The sequence below is a fragment of the Erinaceus europaeus genome, chromosome 10, assembly GCF_950295315.1.
Source record: "Erinaceus europaeus chromosome 10, mEriEur2.1, whole genome shotgun sequence".
Classification (NCBI taxonomy): Eukaryota; Metazoa; Chordata; class Mammalia; order Eulipotyphla; family Erinaceidae; genus Erinaceus; species Erinaceus europaeus.
Window position 1 is genome coordinate 50,110,407 of NC_080171.1, and position 23,767 is coordinate 50,134,173.

The following is a 23,767-nucleotide window of genomic DNA, read 5'->3' on the forward strand; positions in this document are numbered from 1 at the left end:
CTTTTAATCATTTTATATTCTCAAAATGGCAGATATTAGTGAATTTATATCAAATGACAGACTGTCTGATAGTTAAAACATAACTATTAGAATTTCTACTATTCTCACTTGTTAACTTTTTAGAGGACTACAAAGAGGGAAAGCTAACCAAGATTATTCCTAGAATTGGCTGACTTAGCAAGTTAAACAATTTAACTACAAAGGTCAAAAGAAACTAATTTTGAAACAGGCATTAAAATGTTTGTAATTTGGGCATGTAAAGGTGTTACATCTAATGAATAAATTTAAGTACAAATCAACACCCTCTATAATTAGTAACTAAATTTTTTTTTCTTTTTTACCAGAGCACCATTCAGCTCTGGCTTATGATGGTGCAGGGGCTTGAATAAGTAACTAGATTTTGACATTAGTAGATATGCACCAAATCGTTAACTAGAAAAGCAGTAATGCTACTTTAAGAATAATGCAGCTTGGGAGATGGCAGAGTGGCTACAGTGTTGAATTTAAATGCAGAGATTCCCAATTCAGTCCCTAGCACTGCTTGTGCCAGAGAAATGAGAGGTCAATTTGACCTCTCAGTCCACTTGATCACACATTCCTGCTTATCTAGCAACTTCTTCAATCTCAAGGTTTATTAATGGGTTTGCTGTTTTTAATAGATCATCCTTTTGCTGGAAGTTGTTAGTGCAACACTAAAGAGCCTTAAAAAGTTTTTGGTCTTAAAATAGGATTAGATGGTAGACCTCATCTTGACCTGACACTCTTAAACAGGTAAGTGTATGCTTATGTATATGAGCATGTATGTTGGGGATGGGGGAGCGCTATAATCAGTGTTATCAGCAAAAACTGGATAAAATCTATCACTGAAACCATAGAAAACATAGCAATTAAAGTTTCAAGTACTTCATTCAAGCTCTTTATATATACACACAGCCTTCCCCTCTGCAAGTTATTTGATCTGTTTGGAACACTAAGAAAATCAACAAATGATTCTTCTGCCTAACTTACTCTTTTCCTTGCTTTCAGAAAAGTATTTTAGTTGACAAGAGACCAGAGCACTAGTCAGCTCTGGCTTATGGTGGTGCTAGGGACTGAATTTGGGACTTCAAGAGCCTCAGGCTGGATCATGGTATCTCCTCAAACCAACTTACTCTTTAGTTTTCTGAGTGATGACTGAGTTAAACTATGTTGGGGGTGGGGGGAGCCTCAACACAAGAAGGGCCATTGTTTAAACAAAAAGCAAATCAACAATAACAAATCAGGACCAGGGAAGTAGCCCAGCCTGCTAGAATACAGAATTTGCATCCCTGAGACAGTAGGTTCAGTGATAATACAACTTCATACCAGAGCTGAATAGTGCTTTCTCTCTTATAATAAAGCATGAGCAATGATGTTGATCAGAAATGAAGATGCATTGTAAGCATATGTGCTTAATATTCTGTGGGCTTAGTAAAACTGCATAGATCCGCTGGATGACTAAAAAAGGGTAAGTGTGTGTGCACGCACACAAAGGGTAAGCACAAAAAATTTTGAGTTTATGCTTTAGCTATCCCATCACTCCAAACACAATCTGTGTGATCAGGTTAACAAAGAAATTAACTCCTTTTGAAGCAATCAGAATTCTATCATATGGGAGTCAGGCGGTAGGTAGCACAGCAGGTTAAGTGCATGTGGCGCCGAGTGCAAAAACCAGTGTGAGGATCCCAGTTCGAGCCCCTGGATCCCCACCTGCAGGAGAGTCGCTTCACAGGTGGTGAAGCAGGTCTGAAGGTGTCTATTATCTTTCTCTCCCCCTCTCCGTCTTCCCCTCCTCTTTCCATTTCTCTGTCTTATCCAACGACAATAACAATAATAACTACAACAGCAATAAAAACAAGGGCAACAAAAAGGAAATAAATTTTTTTTAAAGTTCCGTCATATTTTGTAACAAAATAATTTACTAATTGAGATTGATAGAAAAAAATCTTTAATCAAAACAAGTTTACATGTTGATACTTATGGCTTAACTAGAATAAATTTGTCCAAATTTAAATTATAGTATCGACCAAACAGATACTGACATTTTTTATATAATAGTAACAGTCCCTCAATTCAGTGGATCCTGGTTTTCATGGTAAGACCTCTTAAAAGCAAAAATACAATTATTGAAATGTCAGCTGTAGATGAAGACAAGGTGTACAATGTGTCTTACATGCAAACAGATATTAAACCATTTCCTCATATTCAGTTTCAAAACATAAGTTATCTCTTATGAAAACCACCAACTGACCTAATATTCGAAGTTCAGAAATGTTACCTTTGAATTGTGTTTGTGTTCACCCTGATTTATTCCTTTCTTATAAAGAATATATAGACTATCAAAGTACTCCTTTGTCTATTGCCTCAAAGCAGTTGTTTCCACATTTTGTAATTTTGTCATAGGTTATAAGTTTCCTTATATAGTATTTACCTACACTTACTGTGATAAGCATTATGGACTTTTTCCAATTAAAAAAATATGACTTAGTGATTTCCTTAATGAGCAACTTCTTAAAATTTCAGAAATAAAGACATTTCTCAAAAATAAAATTTTATCTTTTAGTTTCAATTTTAGCTATTAGTGCCTATGATCATAGTCAGGTTGAACCCAAAAATCAGATTTCTCTATTCTCATCCCTTTTCACAAGTCATGTAACTTAACTGAATTCCTGCCATAAAACTCAAATCATTTCCATATGTTACAAGTCTTGTACCTCAGAGTTGTCAGTTCAATGTCAGTTGGTGATCTAGTTGTTATACAAAGAGGCATACAAACCACACATTATTACAAAGCAGCAGGATAATTTAGCACAATGTAGACAGATTAAAATTAAATTTTTGATAAAAGGAGGGAGTGAGTACTTATATAGAAGTAACATTTTCTCTACTATTAAAAATGCATAACTTCTACAAAACCCACAGTGAAAAGACAGTCTGATAAACCCAAGATCTGTAAAAACTATTCACAAAACCCACATATCTGGGAAAAGAGGGGAAGGTGTATACAAGTAATTTTTAAAATGTAACCTATCAATTACACATTAACATACACACACTAATTGAAAATATACTACAACCAATGTCTGAAAACGCTGTTTACCATTTCTTAAATGGGTTTTCACCACACTCACTGTTATAATGTAGCTGTTAATACTGCACAAGTACAATTAGCAATAATGTTATTTTTTTAAACAAAGATAAAGGGATTTTTCTCCCTCAAAACAAGTTCAAACATCAAAACCTATGTTTATAAAAATTTTAAACTTTCAGCAGTCTAAATATTTCAAATGAAAATCATTACAAATATCTCAAATGTTTCTTTATATTCCAGGCATGTCAACCTAGTTATCTAGTGTAGAATCCTTCAGAGATATTTCAGTTTCTCTCTCTTCACTGGATGACCTAAAGAAAATGGAAGAAAATTGTGACAGCTGGAATTAGGTGGCTCTTTCTCAGGGAAAATACTAAATATATACATTAAGTTTTTAATCATAAAAAGATTTTAAAATCTTCGTTATTTTTGTTCAAGCTTTTACTATACTGTCTTCTTCCTCCCAAATTAATATGCAAATAAGTAACTCAGAAACATGACCCAACCCTTTCACATCAAACCAGCCTTAAAATAAATTAGATCATGAAAATACATCCCAAATGCATAATGAAATAAGACTCTTGACAACTAGTTACATGGCTAGTTTCAGAGTGGACATTAACTCTAAAAATTAGCTAATGGAGTCAACTCTAATGAGCATACACATTATATACATTAGAGAAAACTTGGACATCAGTTAGTAAAAGTGTTAGCGATGAAAGCAGTTCAAGGAAGAATAGTGTTTTAAACTGGATTCACTATTCTCTTGAATAGTGAATAAAGAGTTGCAAATTAATATTTTTGCCCTTTTGATTTGCATCTTGCTTCCTGAATTATCAAAATACAATTCAAAACAAATCCCATGAAAGATCAGTGTGACTTAAAATTAAGACAAAACAAAAACCCTATAAAAACCATTAAAAATATCCTTACTTTTTCTTATTGCTGGCCTCATGGGTATCTTTGCTTTCTTCATTGTTATCCCCATTATGTTGTGACTGATTACTGTCTTGAGTATCAGATCCTCCATTTAGAGTCTTTGAACCTATAGGAAGAACCAAATTTAAAAAAATAAACAGCTTCTAATACTATGTTCCAAAGCCAAAACTAAAGCATGGCCCTAAAGTTTCTAATAAAATTAAGCTTATTTGTAATTATGCAGAAGCATGGTTAACTACATACCTTTTTTTTAGGTACTAGTATGGATTATCTTTCTAGTTCTTATAAGATTTTGTATTTATCATTGGCATTTTGAAAGTTTCAAAAGCAGTTATTTCAGGGAGTCGGGCAGTAGCGCAGCGGGTTAAGCGCAGGTGACACAAATCCCAAGGACTGGAATAAGGACCCAGTTCTAGCCCCCAGCTCCCCATCTGCAGGGGAGTCGCTTCAATGCAGTGTCTTTCTCTCCCCGTCTTCCCCTCCTTTCTCCATTTCTCTCTGTCCTATCGAACAACAAGGACATCTATAACAACAATAACTACAACAATGAAATAAGGACAACAAAAGGGAATAAAGGTTTTTAAAAAAGTACTTATTTCTTAACATGTTTTTATGCTCTATTGTTATGTATATGACCTGGACTTCCCTATGAATCTTAATTTACTAACATGTCTAAAGAAACCTTATTTCCGGGAGTCGGGCTGTAGCGCAGCGGGTTAAGGGCAGGTGGCGCAAAGCACAAGGACCGGCATAAGAATCCCGGTTCGAGCCCCGGCTCCCCACCTGCAGGGGAGTCGCTTCACAGGCGGTGAAGCAGGTCTGCAGGTGTCTATCTTTCTCTCCTCCTCTCTGTCTTCCCCTCCTCTCTCCATTTCTCTCTGTCCTATCCAACAACGACGACAACAACAATAATAATAACTACAACAATAAAACAACAAGGGCAACAAAAGGGAATAAATAAATAAAAATAAAATATTAAAAAATAATTAAAAAAAAAAAAAAAAAGAAACCTTATTTCCTAAAAAGGTTTTAAAAGAAATTATGGCACAAGAAAAAAGAGCCAGAGAATCATTTGGCATATATGATGCCAGGATAGACCTTGTGATCTCATCTAAGTCCAGAATTCTACCAATGTGCCACCTCCTACACCATTAAATGAGGTTTTAAAAAAATAAAGCTGTGGGTGGTGGCTTGGCCTAAACACATGTTACAAAAAGCACAGGGCCCAGCATTCTAAAGGTCCCCACCTGCAGGGGGAAAGCTTTGAGCAGTGAAGCAGTAGTGCAGTTGTCTCACTTTCTCCCTCTTTTTTCTTTTTTACAAAGTTTATTTATTTACTCCCTTTTGTTGCCCTTGTTGTTTTATTGTAATTATTATTGTTGTCATTGTTGGATAGGAGAGAGAGAAATGGAGAGAGATGGGGAAGACAGGGGGAGTAAGAAAGACAAGACACCTACAGACCTGCTTCATGGCTTGTGAAGCAAGACTCCCCTGCAGGTGGGGAGCCAGGGGCTCCAACTGGGATCCTTACTCCGGTCAGGTCCTTGCGCTATGCGCCATGTGTGCTTAACCCACTGCTCTACCGCCCAACTCCCACTTTCTCCCTCTCTTATCTTCCCCACTTCCCTCTCAATTTCAGCCCTGTAGCCAATATAAAAATAACATGAAATCTATTTTTTATATTTATTTTCCTTTTTATTGCCCTTGTTTTTTATTGTTGTTGCTATTGATGTTGCCGTTGTTAGATAGGACATAGAGAAATGGAGAAAGAAGAGGAAGACGGGGAGAGAAAGACACCTGCCAACCTTCAGCGCCTGTGAAGCGACTCCTCTGCAGGTGGGGAGCCAGGGGCTTGAACCAGGGTCCTTATGCTGGTCCTTGTGCTTCACACCACATGTGCTTAACCTGCTGTGCTACCGCCTGACTCCCTGAAATTTTTTTTTTTTTTTTAAGTTACTTGGAATGCTAGTTACAACATGAAGCAGCTCCCCCACTATCCTGTTTAACAACAAAGAATTGACCTAAGGATCCTGGTTCGAGCCCCTGGCTCCTCACCTGCAAGGGGGGATTTCTTCATGGTGGTGAAGCAGGTCTGCAGTTGTCTTATCTTTATCTCCTCTATTTTCCCCTCCTCTCTCCATTTCTCTCTGTCCTATCCAATACTGAGTTAAGTGTGCATAGCATGAGGCACAAGGACCCTTGAAAGGATCCAGGTTGGAGGCCGTGGCTCTCCACCTGCAGGGAGAATTGATTCGCAAGTGGTGAAGCAGGCCTGCAGATATCTTTCTCTCCCCCTATCCAGCTGATAATGGTATAATTCTGTTTAGAGTCTGTCACACAAATATCCTAAAATATTTGTGGCCAAAATGGATTGCCTTGAATTTGCTTCAAAATAATCTTCAATGTCAGATGAGATTTAATGAGGGTATGTATGGCTGAATTTGAGTAGTGGAGGTAAGTTTCTTTCTCTACTTCTGTTTGGTTTGGAAATTTGCTCTAAATCAAAGAATAGCAACTGCTACTAAAGGTTAGCATTTTGCTACTGATTTAACCTGTGAAGACTGATTTAAGGTAAACAAACTAAAACTGAACACTACTTTTTAAAAATATAAAGAGCAGAGTATGCAGTGCTTTGGATAAAATTCAAATGCATGCATGGCTACTTGCCTGGCCCTATAAAATCTTTTAGTAATTCAATGTAGGTTACTGAGATTGTATGTCAGACATATATATATTATGTTTTATTTACTGGATAGAGACAGCCAGAAATCAAGAGGGAAGCGGGAGATAGAGAGGGAGAGACAGACACCTGCAACAATGCTTCACCACTTGCAAAGCATTCCCCCTGCACGTCGGGTTTGGGGGCTCAAACCTGGGTCCTTGAACATTGTAACATGCACTTATATGTTTTAAGATCAGCAAATAATTCATTAACACATACCTGTTTGTTCTTTTTCTAGCTTTTTGTTTGGCCCTTTTTTCCCTTGATCTTTGGTTTTATTCGCTTCTTCGTGTTGTCTTTGTTCAGCAAGAGATTTATTCAGTACTTGTGTGATCACAGAATCTCCTTCACCAACCAAAAACATGTTCTTAAACTTATTATATAACATGGTAGACTTCTCCATGATAATCTGACTAACTTTGAATCGACGTATCTGAGAAAATAAAATACATATATTCGCCATTACTTTTCTGATTTTTATTTTTTGGCATTTGATAGAACAGAAACCAAGAGAAGAGATAGAGGAGACAGATACTTTTAGTACTGCTTTGCTGCTTATGAAGCTTGCCTCCTGCAAGGTGGTGACCTGGGACTGAGCCTAAGTCCTTGCATAGTGACCTGTGTGCTCAGCTAAGTGCACCATCACTGGACCCAACTTCCCTGATTTTTAAAATGCCTGTTTATGAAAACCAGAAAGAGAACCAGAGCATCACTATGGCACATGTGATGCTGGGGAATGAACTCAGGACCTCATGCTTGAGACCCCGTGGCTTTATCCATCCGTTGGCTTCTAGTCAACCATGATTTTTTAAGTATTTATTTAATGACATGTGTTATCAATATTTATGATGAGAGTTCCACATATGTGAGAAACCAGACTATCACTCCACCATATCCAGTACCAGTTATCAAAATCAGGACCTTATGTCTGTATGATCTGTTCAGCTGTGCTAATTACTTTACTAAATGTTACTTAATGTATTGAGAGAAAGAAAAAAATAGCATCAATCTGGCATGCAGGATGCTGGGGACTGAACTCCAGCACTCAAGCTTCAGTCCAATGCGTTATGTATACTGTACCATTTCCTGGGCCCAAAATATTCTTTTTTAAAGGAGGCTGAGGGAAACTTTTTTAATATCTGCACATCTCAATACCACTTACTTTTTTGAGTGTTGTAATCATTTCTGTGTGTTTCTGAGCTTGTTGCATTGTGACCTGGAGTGAAGCAAGTTCATCCAAAGCTTCAATACATCTGCTCACATCCTTCATGCAAAATAGTAAATTTTAGGGAGTTATTAATCACAAGCTACACAATCTATTTCTAAGTATTACCTTTAAATCACAAAAATCAAGACAAAATGTAGCAATACATTTATACACATAAAGTCGTGAGGAAGCAGGAAGCTATGAAATATATTTTTAAATGTCTAAAAACTTACAAGATTATCAATTTTGAGTGAATTTTTTATTTCAGCATGTATCCTTTGAAGTCGAGAATCCATTGATGTTTCTATAAATTAAAATGTGAAACACAGTAAATATATTTTTCCCAAACCAGCAATTCTGTATATTCAAAGTATAATGGGAAGATCTGTTATTTTTTAATGTTTATTAATCAGCCTACATTACCAAAACATTATATGCCAATTTTAGTATTTGGTTTGGAAAAGCAACAATCATCCTAAGTAAAATGGTAATATTTAACTGCGTATTTCTAAAGTCCGCATCTAACAGTTAGCTCCTGTTACAACCTTTATACTACTACTTAACCTTACACACTTAACCAACAATAGAAAATTTCTACCCATCATGAGATTTGGTTGGGAGGGTGGTGGGGGGACAAGCATAGCTCTCAACATGGTTACAAAAATGATTTTAATCACAGGATGTTCTTTAAAATACTTATTTCTACACTTACTTAATTACATTTAAAATGAAATACCACTGAGATTTGAGACAGTGTCTTTGTAGGAAAAAACAAAATGAGACTAATTTCAAGGCCTATACATGAGAACTTATGTGTCTGTATAACTTTGTGTGTAATTCATTATTATCTTAGAAAGTGAAATAACTAACCTCGCTTCTTCTCCACTTTCTTAACTTCTGGCTTCTTTCCTTCATCTTTATTCTGCCTATCAAATGTTAACACAAATATTTCAAAAAATTGGAATTTTGTGACAATTAGCATATGTCCACAACACCTTATGTAAAAGTTATACTTCTTTAAAATACTGATTCAGTAGCCTAGTTACAAGGAATTGACTGCATCTTATAGAACTCTGCAGTGTCACATCTGTATTGAAAATAGGTAAAATTCAAAATGCAAAAATTTATGTGCTAAAATAAGTGATTCATTAAATTCTTCAGTGGCATCACTAAGAATTTTTAAGTTGTTATAATGAAATTTTCTTTCCATTAGTAAGACTGAAAATGTGGTGGTCAAAATAGCTCATAGCAGAAATCTCTAAATTTTTAATGGATTGTACACCACAATAAAAAGTAAAATATTAAAAGAATTCTATTCCCCACACATTTCAAATGAATAGCTAATTTGAGAGATTTGAGGTTAGCATAATCTCTGCAATTTATGTATTCTTGAAACTAATATTAAATAAGGACTGTGGAGGCCACATATCAAGTTAAATATTCATTAATACACACTTTCACAAATGAAAAAGTACCACTTTGCAGTAAATCATGATATAACCATTTAAAAATGACCTTTTAATAATTTCTAATACCTTGGCTTAGAGTTCAGGCCCTATTATAAACCAATGGAAATAGACAAGAACAAAAAATATCTAAAAATCAGGTTTTTTAAAAAATCTTTATTTTTTTAAAATTTTGGTTACAGTTTCATTTTTTCTTAACAAGTCTACTATTTAATCTCTCAGGATTAAAAAAACAATTATTAATATTCTAAAGAATTAAACAACAAAGGAATGTCAAGGAAGGGCACAATTGCCACGTTCTCTGGGGTATAATAGCTATTCCAGTTTAACACCTAGCTTCAAAACAAAATGAATCTTTATATTTTCTAAATGAAGTAATGTACAACCACCATCTTCATCTGAGCTTATAACTTTCAAATACAAGGCTTCATTTCATTGTAGGCTTGGTTTAAAAAAAAAAAACTTTCAACAGGAATGTTGGCCAACCTTAATATGTAGTGTGTACCTTACAGGAATTTTTTTAAACAATCATATAACACAGTAATAATGCCATTAATGAAGTCCTCAATTTAGAATCTGGAACATTCTTCCATCAAAGGGGGGGAGGGGGAATTCAGTCCAATGAGTCTGTCTCAAGATCTTCATCTCTTGTTTGCTCCACTTGTATTCTCTTTTCAGTAACTGGATTAATGCTTTGAGCCCAAAATGAGATATATTTTTTATTACTGTAGATTACATGTTGTTTGGCTGGGAATACAATACAATAAACTTTATTTTGCATAATGCATTTCACACAAGCTGCATCTGAAATGCTTTACAGAGCAAAACTGTCCAAGTACAAAGTTTTGTAATAACAAGAGGAGGAAAGAAAACACAAATATTAGAATTTGAGAAAGTTACATTCGGAGGACATTAAAAAGAAATTGAAACACATAAAGATAACTTTGAGATACTGAAGAAGGGCTGGGCTAAGCTTACTAAGCAACAACTAATTTAGCTTAATTTGGGGGAGCACAATAAAGTCAAAAGCAATATGCAGTCCAACAAGTTCTCAGTGAAAGGAAAGAAAAGGTAACAAAAAATATTTACAGAAGTGGTCAAAGTCTCACAGGTTAGAGGAAGTAAAACTTCTGAATTTTAGATCAGTATTTAAATTACTCCCTGAAAGAAGCTGAAACTGCTTATACATCCTCCAAACAACTACAAAAGCAGATAGCCAAGCGCTATTCTGGTAAAGAAAGTCTAGCTTACAAATGAACCATAATGAAAAGTACAAAATTTTAAGAAGTTTAAAAGAATTTCATTGCTTATCATTAAGTTTATCTTAGTGACCTGTAGCATGTTTTTAAAGTCATCTCACTAACACAAAAATTCACTCAAAATGATGCAAGATATTTCAGAGAACTTAGAAATGACTGTCTACAAATAACTAAATGTAATAAAGACATGATACTTAATCATAATTGCCATGGATACTTCTAATTGTTTTACAGAATAAAACTGAAGGGAACATAAATTTCCCATGTTAAATATATATTGTCTTCAAATACTAAAACAAAGAGGAATTGGCTCTGAACTTAACTTACAGTGCACATATCTAGTATAAACCCTGTCAGCCTTTAGACTTACAGGCTTCTTGGGTTTTCCACTGTGCTTTTATTTTTGCTGGTCTTTGGGGAAAGCCGTGCTGGTAGTCTGATAAAGTATTTCTTGCACTCTTTTCCACCAATATATCACTACTCTCTCTACAACATACTTATTACACAAAGGTTAGGCATATTTTATGCAAAGTTACTAACAGCTAAGTCTTATCTGAACTTTCAGTCTAGATTAAAATAATCCAGAGGGTGATTACCTCAGTCAATTCCATCACTTTATTCAAGAAAGAAATCTAAAATGCCATTGTCATCAAAAACTTAAAAGTTTTCCTAACACATCGGATAGGTCACTTCTTAAAAGGGCTCATAAAATCTAGAACACAAGATCCTATTGTTTAAAAAATGTCATGCTTGCTTTAGAAAGAAACCAAATTTAGAATGGAAAAAAATACTTACTGCTCAGTTTCCATTTGCTCCTCTTGCTTGCGTTTTCTATCTGCTGCTTCTTTCTCATGTTGGCCTTTTAGCATATTCCGTCTATGAGAAGTCTGAAAGTTTCTTCCACCTTTTCGCTTCTGTTTTATTTGAGATGTAGGATGAATATACTTAACTTTAGAAAATGGTTTGTGCTTTTATAATTACATAATGTTGAAAAAGTTTTAAGGTATGAATACAGATACTTAAAAAAACCTTGAACTACACACATATTCGATATGCTTTCTGCACTGCTGTCAAAATGAAATGTTAAAATGAAATGTCAAGTTATTTATCTCTACACTGAGATTTTTTACTTCAGTGTCTATTTCCTGACCAATGCTAACCCTGTGCAGTTTTAAAATGTTGGCTTCTGAAGAAGTCTAAGGAATAAGACAAAAAGATCCACATAACATGGGTCTATAATTATCAAGACTATACACAAAACTTGTATTTTTTTATAGCAAGGATGAAATTATCAAATTTGGCATCCAAATAAAGTATAATTAAGGATGGGGCTAGATAGCATAATGGTTGTGCAAAAAGACTCTCATGCCTGAGGCTCCAAAGCCTCCCCCCCAGCCCCAGGGTTCAATTTTCTCCCACATGACCTGAGCAGTGCTCTGGTTAAAAAAAAAAAAAAATATATATATATATATACACACACACACACACACATATACATATTCAATGAAATTCACACTAAATAAATACACCTGTAAATTAACATCACTACTCATATAGCCTACCTGGATTTTAATCTCAATTTTGAACTTTTCACAAAGGATGGAAATGATTGAAAATGTATTCTGTAACATGGTTTTCTGTATTATACTTGAAGAGATTAAGGTAATTTTGCAGGACCAACAAGTTAGTTTTCTTAGGCAGTGTGCTTGCTTTGTCATGTGTATGACTCAGGTCCAAGCTTGTGTCTCCTACATTACTGAAGGGAACTTTAGTATCTCCCACTATCTGAAAAAGTAGGACTACAGAGAGAAAATCTCACTATCAACCAAAGAGAAAAAAGAAAATTCCAAGTGTACTTTTTAGCACTGCTAAGTCAAGTCTATTAAGAAGGTAGTAAAATCTAGACAGACTTTTATTCACATTTATAGACTTTCACAAATATTTTGAGGTTCCTCAGTAAATATTTAAAGAACTACATAGGAAACTAAGATTATAATACTGAATATACATTTTACCTTTTCACCTTCTTGATCATCTCCTTCTTCTTCAGAATCAGAAGTGGTTGTAACTCCAGTTTTAGCTAAATTTTTCCTTTTTGAGTCAACTTCTTTCTTCCCCTCTTTTTTATCTGGCTCTTTTCTTGGTTTATCTTCTTCCTTCTGACCCTCTTCATCCTTTTTTAGCTGCTTTTTAGGTTGTTTTTCCTCTTGCCCCTTTTTCTTACTTTTGTCTTCCTCAGTTACACTATTTTAGAGAATGCAACAATAAAGAAATAAATGAACATGCATTTGCCACTATTTGTTATAAATGCTCCCAGTCAATTGAAAACAATTACTTTTGTCTTCTTCAGTTACTCTAGTGTAGAAAGTACAACAGAAAATGAACATTCATGTATCGCTAACATTTATTTTAAGTCTTCAAGTCAACTGAATAAGCTTGGTTAAAAATAAGCTATAATTTATTTTTATTTTAAAAACTTGAAGTAAAATAACATAATGGAAATTAATTCCCCAATAAAGAAATTAAAAATAAAAATACCAAAAAATTAAAAAATAATAACAGAATGGGATAACAGAATGTCCAATAATTAAATGAATATACCCTTTTAACAAATTAAATATTTAAAATAACGTGTTAGAATTAAGATCACAGAAGGGCTTTTTTTTCTTTTATCTTCCAAGCTTTCTGTTTTTGAATCTTAGGAATTGCACTCAGAACCTCAAACAGGGAATGAATATGCTATACCACCAAGCTACATGCCTGAACCCATTTTTCATAATATGGCTCATTCTCTAAAAACACCAAACCTAGCTGTTAAATTATTAGTCTTATGTACCAACAAAACATTAGTTTTTTGTTCTTTTTCACGAGCTATTGCTGGAGCCTACTGACAGCACAATTTCATCACGCCTGGTGGCCTTCCCCTAAGTCCTCTAGATAGAGAGCATAAGACAGATAGAAAGGTAGAAAACAACAGACACAGAAAACTAAGTGACACAGTAGAACTGTTCTACCACTAGAGAAGCTTCCCAACACACACACACACACACACACACACACACACACACACACACACACACACACACACACACACACGGGTTCCAATGTGGCAGCCCAGGGCTCAAACCTGGTCCTTGCACAATGATAATGTACATACATTATCTATTGGATAAGCTTCTGCCAGTGCTCCAAAGCATTATTTAAAAATGCATAAATATTACGTATTTTGTGAGAGATTATATGTATTTTATGAGACACGACACAACAGCCTCATTCCAGCACATGTGACTTCAGGGACTGAACTTCTGGTGATCTCATGCATCTAAGTCCTGTGATATACTTAAGTCATTTCCCTTGCCACCGAAGTACTATTCTTGAATCTAAGGATGCAGCAGAGTATAAAGATGAGATTCCTGCATATTTTACTCAACATATTTACAGAGAAATCTTGGTTTTAAGAAGCAGACCCAGGGCCTGGTGGTGGCATAACAGATAAAACACTTAAGTTACCATGCATTAGGATCTGGGTCCAAGCCCCTGGTCCCCATGTGCAGAGGGGATGCTTCATAAGCAGTGGAGCATACTTCAGGTGTCTCTCTTTTTCCTCATCTCTTACCCTATTTCTGTAATAATAATAACAATAATAAAAGCACCTTTTAACAAACAAACAGTGAGGTTCAGTGACAGTATGCATGCCTCCAGTATATGAAGCTCTAGGTCTGACTTCTGGCACCACTCTCTCCAAAAGGTAGAAAAATAGAACTACATAAGTGAGTAACCTATGGCCAAATAAGGTCACTTCAGAATTCAAAACATCTTCTCAAGATAGAAACTCAAATTTTTCAAAAATCCTAAAACTACTGCTGTAAAATATTTGTGCTTAGTACATAGAAACAGACATACATATATAACAGATATTAGGTGAAGAAGCAAATGATGCCAATCTAACCACATTATTGCTTTTGATAGGTATATTCAACTAAAGCAATCCTGTGAAGTTGTCTAACTTACAGCTTGAAAGGGCTGCTCATAAATTGTACCATTCATGTAACTTCACTGAAAATATCATATGCAATTATACAATCCCATATAATCTTGGTAGTTTATAATAAGTAATTCTTACTTTATAGGAGAATTATGAGGTAGCTCCAGCTCTTCTAGGCTCTATTCCACTGTCCTCTCATTTAAGGACCCACGGCAAAGCTGTCACTCATAGATATATGCCCTTCTCATAGTGAGATGCAGAGATTTAAAAAGAGCTCATACAGTTTAGCTCTGCACTCCACTAAATCTGGACCCATATATACAGCTGGGAATAGCCATTAGTCAATAACCAATGTATGTATCATGGATTATAAGCAAGCACCATAATTTAGCTATTCTAGAGTCAGCAAAAAAGTTCACTAGTAGAGACATTAACACCCATAACAGAAACAATACTGATTTTAGGGCTAGAAAGCAGAAACCATTAATATACTATGGGTGAAACTGTCACTTTGATAATTTGAGACAAAATTTATTCAATGAATTCATGGTTGTGGGTGGAGAGAATCTGGAAGAATGTTGGCAACCTAGTTGAAATAAATTTGATAAGACTTTGAGAAAGAAATGATTTCAAAACAGAAGAGTATGACACAAATAGGACTTAAAAATCCATATATATTTCAGTGTTAAAAGTCACCTTCATACTGTAAAAGATTCTCAAATTCATACAAAGACTGAGATTAAAGATCCAACCAAGCATAAAAACTGCCAACCTTTTGATAAGAATTCAAATTACAGCAACCTGGGAAATTGTGTGGTGGGCAAAACACTGAACTTTCAAGCATGAGGTTCTGAATTCAATCCCAGCATCTCACATGCCAGAGTGATGTTCTGGTTCTTTCTGTCCTTCCATCATGTTAATAAATAATCTTCAAAAATAAATCAAATTAGAATAGCAAAACTTTAATAATATAATTTGGGCTACCTTGACTCTTCACATCCTTGGTTCTAGGAAAAAATAGATCAAGACCTAAGGAATGGTTTATCAAATAAACCTATAAAGTAAAAGTGACTGAGATTTAAGTATAAAAGCAAGCATGTCTGTAAATGTCTTACAAATGAGACCACTGCTCATGAAGCTGGCTAGAATGAAACAGACTTATACACTTAACAATAAATATTGAAAGTGATACCAATGATTAAAAAAAAAAAAACTAGGTTATGTTCTAAAAAGGAAATTTGGGTCCCCAATTCCCTGCAGCCTAAAAGCAGGCTGAGAAAGCTAATCAACTAATAATGTTAATATTTTTCAATAATTTTTTTCGGATAGAACTAAAAATGATGCTCACAAGTAAAGGACTCTCAGAGGAATCAGTCAAAAGCCATGCTAGAAACAGGCTAAGGCAATATTCCCAAGTAAAGATGGGAAGTGATCTAGGCATCATTCCTTACCTCCAAAATAGGAATCTTACAGTAATTTCCCAGCAGAATTTCAAAATTCCAGGGCTTAGCAACTGCTGTTTCCCCTCCCCTTATTTATTTACTTATTTATGTATGTATGTACTGGCTATAGACAGAAATTGAGAGGGGAGATAGGGAGAGAAATGGAGACACCTGCAGCACTGCTTCATCATTTGCAAAGCTTCCCTCCTTCAGGTGGAAATGGGGCCTGAACTGAGGTCCTTGCACATTGTACACTCACACTCAACCAGGTATACCACGACTCAGCCTCACTGGTTGATTGATAATATTCTCCTTTCCAACTACTTTATATGGCCCCTTATTCAAGATTTATTTTGTTTATTAGAAGTGATAGAGAGAGATATATCTGCAGCACTGTTTCACCACTTGTGAAGCTTCCCTCTTGCAGTGGAGACTGGGGGCTTGAACCTGGATCCTTGCACATTATAACATGACCTCAATCAGGTGTAACATCACCTGGCTCCCTACCCCAGATTTATGTATGTTACAAAAGGAAATGGGAGTAGATAACACATTTTTTTCAGCTCCTCAGTCTCCAGAATCAAGGTCTTATGTTGATAATAAATTCATAACTTTTATGCCTAATATGAATAGGTATAGTATCTTAGGGAGGGATTTTCTTTCATATCTTTCAAATACAGTCACTAGCATGTAACTAGTCTTTTAGTCCCACAGGTAGTTCAGTTATGCTGTCATTTTGTGTCACTACTTTTAAGACTAATTTAACAGCTACCTTTACAGTAAAAAAAGCTCTTTACATATTATTTTGGATGAATACTCCAGTGTTTTGTAAGTTAAATTTCCTACAAAAATGTCCCATTCAAAATATATAAATCCATTCACAATATTCACTTTATCATTCTGATAAAATAAGAAAACACAGTAGTTACAAAAGTACCATTGCAGACAGGTGGTACTTCAATGAGACCCTGGGACCCTAAATTTCCTGCACCGCATGAGAAGAATTTGTCCTCTATCCAAATATACATTCTTTCTGATTAAGTTTCTACCTAGAAAAGCTAACATAAACATTAAACATACATAAAAAAGAAAGGCAACACCTATTTTTTAGATTAACTATATAGCTGTTTCAGAACAGTATACAAATTATAAAAATTTTAGTGTTTTGTAATAGAAATTTGTCTAATGTAGAAAATTGCTTATATATTTAATTGTTTAATTGGACAAGGTAGTGCACTTAAGGAATTTTTAAACTTGAAAAGTATATGCTGGGGATTAGATGGTGCTGCATCCCATTGAGCACATGTTATGTGCAGTGACTTAGGTTCAAACCCCCAGTTTTTAAAAATTTGTTTAAAAATACTGTTCCATCAATTCAAAAGAATCTATGCACCCCTATGTTATCAGTACAATTCACAATAGTGAGAACGTAAGAGTCAATTTAAATGTCCATAGACAAATGACTAAAGAAAAAAAAAAACTGGGATCTACCTGACAGACTACCTTGACATTTAAAAACATGAAATTGTGCCTCTGGGGATAAACAGATGGAACTTGAGATGATTATGCTAAGTGTAAGGAAACGAAAGCCAATTACAGATAGTTTTGTTCACATTTTGACTATAGTTACCAAAAAAAATCCCCAGTAAGACTGAAAAATAGGGTGGTTTTAAGAAGACAAAGAGTACAGGGATATTTCTGACAGTTAAAGAACACTAGAACTTTGATAGTGGGTTAGGTGAATTACATATACATTTATGTAATTATTGACAAGTAAAGCTATACCCCTGAATCATACAGTACAGCTAAGCCATGTTAAACCAGTAAGTAGGTCATTTTATTACCACCAGGATTATCCTTGGAGCTTGCTGCCTACATGAAGATTTCAATTCCTAGACAACATTTTTTCCTTCCCTCCCCCACATTTTTACTTGATACAGAAGACATAACTTAAGGGAATGGAAAATAGAGAGGGAAAGAGAAAGAGAAACAATTGCAGCACTACTTTATCATGAAGCTTCCCCACTGCAGGTGGGAACTGGGGGTTTGAACCTAAGTCACTGCACATGGTAGGTAACATGTGCTAAATGGGATGCACCACCACCGAATCCACAGCATATAAATTTTCAAGTTTAAAAATTCCTTAAGTGCACTACCGTGTCCAATTTCCCAATAGGGGAAACAGATTTTATCTTTATTATCTAAGTATGTTTATATTCAGACACCCAAAAATGTTACATAACATTTTTCTTGATTTTCTATCAATATCTACTTTCTAAGTTTTTCAAGTTTCCCCACAAATTTCAGAAATGCAAAATAGTATTAGGAGCACATATCCTGTAAAATAAAACCAGTAAAAATGCAGATTTATATTTCATGTCAAATCTCATTAAAAATAAACTCACATGTCACTCTCTGAAGGACAGGGCTGTTTTACCATTTTGGGTCTGCCTCTTGGTTTTGGAATCTTGACTTCTGTAGCTAACATTCACAGGGGAAAGAAAATACCCATAACTACCAGCTTTCTCCTCATGATGTGAATTTTACATTACATTTACAAATGATATGGCTAGTTAAATATAGTTAAATATTCTTCACAATGGTTCAAACTCTTAACAGCAAAAATATTTAAAAGTGAATCAGAGTGTCCACACTGTGGTTACAAGTATCCATTACTGTTTCAACAGAAATACCATAAAACTCAACTATAATAGAAGATAAGAATCAACATCCACATATATATTACAAGTAATATTACATGTATATATGCATTCACATCTTGGAAATATTTATCAGAATTCACTTGTCTCCCAGTTATTTGCTCCAATTATATAACTTCTAAGTATGAACAATTTTTGGTTCATTTTTATCTTTTTGAGGTCATCACCTTTTCAATATGAAACCCTACTATATAGCAGAAATTTATTAATTTTCTGCTTTATTTCATATTTGAGTCAGATTCTTCTAAATAACTTCCAATTTATCATATTAGAAAAATTTTAAATATGCATTACTGAAAACAGCATATAGTAAAAATTCTAATAAATGCAATAATTTCATTAAGATATTAGTTCTAATTACTCAAATATTTCTCTTGCTTTCCTTATGACTGATTCCACTTAAATCCATCATCCATAAAATTTTAATTATCACAGCCTCATTTCCCACTATTAGAGGAAAAGGTAGTAAAAATAGAAACAAAAAATAAAAATAGCCCCAGCAATACTTATAATTGTATTTATATATTTTACAAATATAAACATTATATTACATAGAGCAAAAAAGCCATGCTTCTCTCTATGAAATCTGTATATAATACATAAAACTAAGCATTTGCACCTATGTTCAAAGATATCAACACTTTAATGGATTGAAATATTAACCACAGGCTAATTTTAAACAATAGTAATTCTACCTACCTGCAGGTCGTCCTCTTTTAGGGCTCACTTTTAGATTAACGGAGGCTGCTGCTGTTGTCACTACTCCTGACTCCTCTGTTTCTACCTGCTTTTCTGCCTGAATCACAAAAAATTATCTTATTTAGCAAAGAAGAAGCATTCTAAGTTCAATTCAATGGCAAAAACATGTCATTCTTATGAGTCTAAAGTGTACCCCCCCCCCTTTTTTTTTGCCTCCAGGATGGGGGCTGGGGCTTGGTGCCTGCACTTGAATCCACTGCTCCAGGAGGCTATATTTTTCCCACTTTTTACCCTTGCTGTTTATCGTTGTTATTGTTGTCATTGTTGGGATAGGAGAGAGAGAAATCAAGAGAGGAAGGGAAGATAGAGAGGGGGAGAGAAGGATAGACACCTGCAGACCTGCTTCACCACTTCACCACTCATGAAGCTTTCCCCCTGCAGGTGGGGACCAGGGGCTCAAACTGCATCCTTGCACACTATACCATGTGCGGTCAACCAAGTGTGCCACCACTAGGCCCCACTGGGCCTAGATTTCTAATGGACCCCTCTCTCCACCATCAGTGGTCACTTCCATCAGAAGTGTTATCAAAAGCCCTTCTGTGGGCCTCACCTTCACTATAAAGCAGCAATGGTGGGCACTGCCCCATTCTCTGAAGGGAGGCTGAATCATCCTATCCTGCCACTTGAGGAAGACTGGTCCTGAGTGGTCTGGGAGGTGGCACAATGGATAAAGCACTGGACTCTCAAGCATGAGGTCCTTGTGTTCAATCCACAGCAGCACATATATCAGAGTGATGCTTGGTTATTCCACCCTTGCTTCCTATCTTTCTCACTAATAAATAAAATCTTAAAAAAGAGAGAGACTGGTTCTGAAATAAGTACAGCCTAGAATGTTCCCAGCTATGACCATGGACTGTAAGCTCAGACTGACGGGGACTCAAGGGTTAGACAGGCTTCTATGCCAAAGATGAATTTTTCATAAGCCCTAGGTCAGATCAAAGGAATTAACAGTTAATTATATTTATGTACTTTCTTCAAGTTTTAAAGCTACTCTCTGCCCTATTCCAGCTTTCTAGCCCTTTTTTCAACTCTGGCACCATCTACCCAGACAAAATGTTTAGTCCATCTACAGGTTAGCTATCAAGTTTTGAACAAAATTTACTGAAGTTATAGGATCCTAGGAACATACCTAAAATAGACTTCCTAGCTTCTTTCCACTCTAAAATCCCAATTCTCATCTGTTTTATCCCTACTTTTTGACTGCTTAATCAAACATTTTGTCCTGCTTTATAGCTTACTGACTTTCAGCCACCAAGTTAATGATGCTACTACAATTCTGTCCTGACTTCCCTGGGGAGACAACCTCTCCAATGTGTCGCAGAACACTACCTCTCCAGAGCCCTGCCCCAGTAAAAACAGACAGAAACAGGCTGGGGGTATGGATCGATCTGCCAACGTCTATGACCAGCAACTAAGGAAGTCAGTTTCCACCTTCTACATCCTGTAAAGAATTTTAATCTATACCCCCAGAGGAGGAGAGATGTTAGAGGAAGATGACCAGAAGACACTGAATTCCAATTTCATCAAGACCCAGAGAGAGAAGGGGGGTGGGGAAAGGAAGGATATTTGGAAGTAGCAATAGTTGTACATATGACTTAGAAAGAGAAGGAAGGCCCATAGAATGGGAAAATAATATATGAATATAGATTGATAATTATAGAAGTAATAGTCGATCTTTATCTGTGATTTTAGAAGAACTATTTTCCAGTGGAGGGAATAGGGACACAGAACTCTGGTGATGGGAACAGTGCAGAATTATACCACTGTTAATCTCATAATTTTGTAAATTAATAGTAAAAAATTGGAGAATAAATAATGGCACCATTTTACTACTACAATTAGAAAATAATGGCACCATTTTACTAATAGAATTAAAAATAATATATTTTCAAAACAGTATCAAAAGTCAAACTCAGATAAAACTTGAAATGTTCAAGATTACAGAAATTGTTCTGTAAACATTAGTTGCTAAATGTCCAGAATTTTAATTTACAAATAGCTAGTCCAATCTTGACCCCACAGCTGCAATAAGGAACCAGATTATTTGTTTTAACATTAAGCTCCCCAGACACTAAGAGTTGAGAATCCAAGAAATGAGTGAGTTCTTTTTCTACTCAGAAGTGATGGCCAGTGTTCTGTAATACAGTTCCAAAGCTCTTGTAACTCTAGCATTAAACATTCTATTCCACAAACCACGTTATCTGCATTAGTATTTCTATTTAATTTTAAATATTTATATTTTAATGTTTTATTTATCTACTTATATTTTTATTTTACATTTTATTTATTTAATACAAAAGCACTGCTCAACTCTGGCTTATGGTATGTAGGGGATTGAACCCAGGACTTTGGAGCCGCAGGCATCCCCAGGCATGAAAATCTCTTTGCACAACCATTATGCTAAACCCCTCCCCCATTTGTTTTATTTTAATGAGAAATGTACAGAGAGAAAGTCACAGAAAAGAAGACCAGAGCACTACTCAGCTCTGGCTTATGGTGGTGCTGGGGACAACTGCACTTACTATTTCAATGTAAAAGATTTTACTGGACTTCTATAGTACTGATGCTACTGACTACACACACTCCTACAATTCTCTCCTCTCTTGATTATCTTCTCAAATTTTCTCCTACAACTTTTTCTCAGCCATCATTGCACAGAACAAACTTCATCTCCATTATATTTCCTTAGGATTTTCCCCAGAAAAACTTTGTCTTGTCCACCTTTACTATTCTTTTTTTTTTTTTTTTTGGGGGGGGGGCTATTGCTGGGACTTGATACCTGCACTATGAATCCACTGCTCCAGGAGGCTATTTTTCCCCCTTTTGTTGCCCTTGTTGTTTATCATTGTTATTGCTGTCATTGTTGCTAGACAGTACAGAGAAATCGAGAGAGGAGGGGAAGGCAGAGAGGGGGAGAGAAAGATAGACAGCTGCAGATCTGCTTCACTGCTTGTGAAGCGACCCCCCACACACACAGGTTGGAAGCTTGGGGCTAGAACCAGGACCCTTATGTGGCCTTGCTCTTCATGCCACATGCACTTAACCCACTGCGCTACCGCCCGACCCCCACACCTTTACCATTCTATCCTTGTTATTAGTGACTATATCTAAAACTTTTACCTCATTTGGCATGAGAATATATCCTCAATATAATTCTCATAGATGTTTCACTTCCTCCTGCCCATATCTCTGCTTCTGTATCAACATATCCTGTACTTAGTATCTAATGTGGTCTTAAACAAGCCGACACCATGGAGTTATGCTATATTCCTCTCCATCAACTTTACTTCCTAAAGTGCTCCCATCTGTTACTAACTACTAAAGAAAAAAGCTGTCAGGTACCTTTTGTACTACCCATCCCACACTAACTCTTTAAGAAGGTCTTTCATAACCTAGTCATTTATTAAATCACTTTCATATTTTCTCACTTTAATTCTTCTATTTGAAGATGTGTTGGGTGGTACTTCCAGAATATATAGGGTTGCAAACTATTACCTTAATATGCATAAACTTTAAATGTTTTGATTATGGGTCTCTGCAAACTTGAAAAGACCCTAGAAAGTATGAGACAACTACCTCCAAGTTACTTTACAGATGTAGATCTGGAATACTTAGAAAGATTAAATTACTGACTCTGGTGTTGACATCTGGAACCTCAAAGTATTTTTCAGGAATACCACCTAACTTTCTTTTACAGAAGGGAAAAATTAAAACAACTCATATATCATTATGTGTTTTAACAAAAATATGTTTAATGAGAATGCTGACTGTACCTCCCATTTTTCACTACCTGATTGTTTGCCTGTCCCAGTGAAATAAACACTGAAGTTTGAATAAATTCAATGTACTCTAACACAACATATTTATTTAACAATATAAGTCAACCTAATCAACATCATTGACATTTCTTTGCAAGAAAATTAAAATTTTGGGAGTCAGGTGGTAGCACAGCGTATTAATTGGATGTGGCACAAAGTGTAAAGACTGGCGTAAGGATCCTGGTTCGAGCTCCTGGCTCCCCACCTGCAGGGGAGTCACTTCACAAGAGGTGAAGCAGGTCTGCAGGTGTCTTTCTCTCCCTCTCTCTGTCTTCCCCTCCTCTCTTGATTTCTCTCTGTCCTATCCAACAATGACAACATCAATAACAAAAGCAATAATA

At 35.5% G+C, this 23,767-nt stretch overlaps 1 protein-coding gene across 4 annotated transcripts in view; it reads right to left on the reverse strand.

The window, feature by feature from the left end:
* Nucleotides 1-1,949: 1,949 nt before the first annotated feature.
* The window catches only part of PSIP1 (PC4 and SRSF1 interacting protein 1), a 45,116-nt gene continuing 23,298 nt past the window's right edge, over nucleotides 1,950-23,767 (reverse strand). The window contains exons 7-16 of one of the 4 annotated variants that reach the window (XM_007535826.3): nucleotides 19,549-19,645; nucleotides 18,535-18,610; nucleotides 12,718-12,946; nucleotides 11,498-11,616; nucleotides 8,848-8,903; nucleotides 8,211-8,281; nucleotides 7,933-8,034; nucleotides 6,990-7,203; nucleotides 4,043-4,154; nucleotides 1,950-3,420 (exon numbers count right to left, since the gene is read on the reverse strand). In XM_007535826.3, coding sequence (XP_007535888.1) covers nucleotides 3,360-3,420; nucleotides 4,043-4,154; nucleotides 6,990-7,203; nucleotides 7,933-8,034; nucleotides 8,211-8,281; nucleotides 8,848-8,903; nucleotides 11,498-11,616; nucleotides 12,718-12,946; nucleotides 18,535-18,610; nucleotides 19,549-19,645 — 1,137 coding nt within the window. In that variant the 3' untranslated portion in view covers nucleotides 1,950-3,359. Of the gene's footprint in view, nucleotides 3,421-4,042; nucleotides 4,155-6,989; nucleotides 7,204-7,932; nucleotides 8,035-8,210; nucleotides 8,282-8,847; nucleotides 8,904-9,579; nucleotides 10,271-11,497; nucleotides 11,617-12,717; nucleotides 12,947-18,534; nucleotides 18,611-19,548; nucleotides 19,646-23,767 lie in introns of those variants that run through there. The other 3 variants (XM_016193681.2, XM_016193674.2, XM_007535832.3) reach the window with 3 other exon arrangements.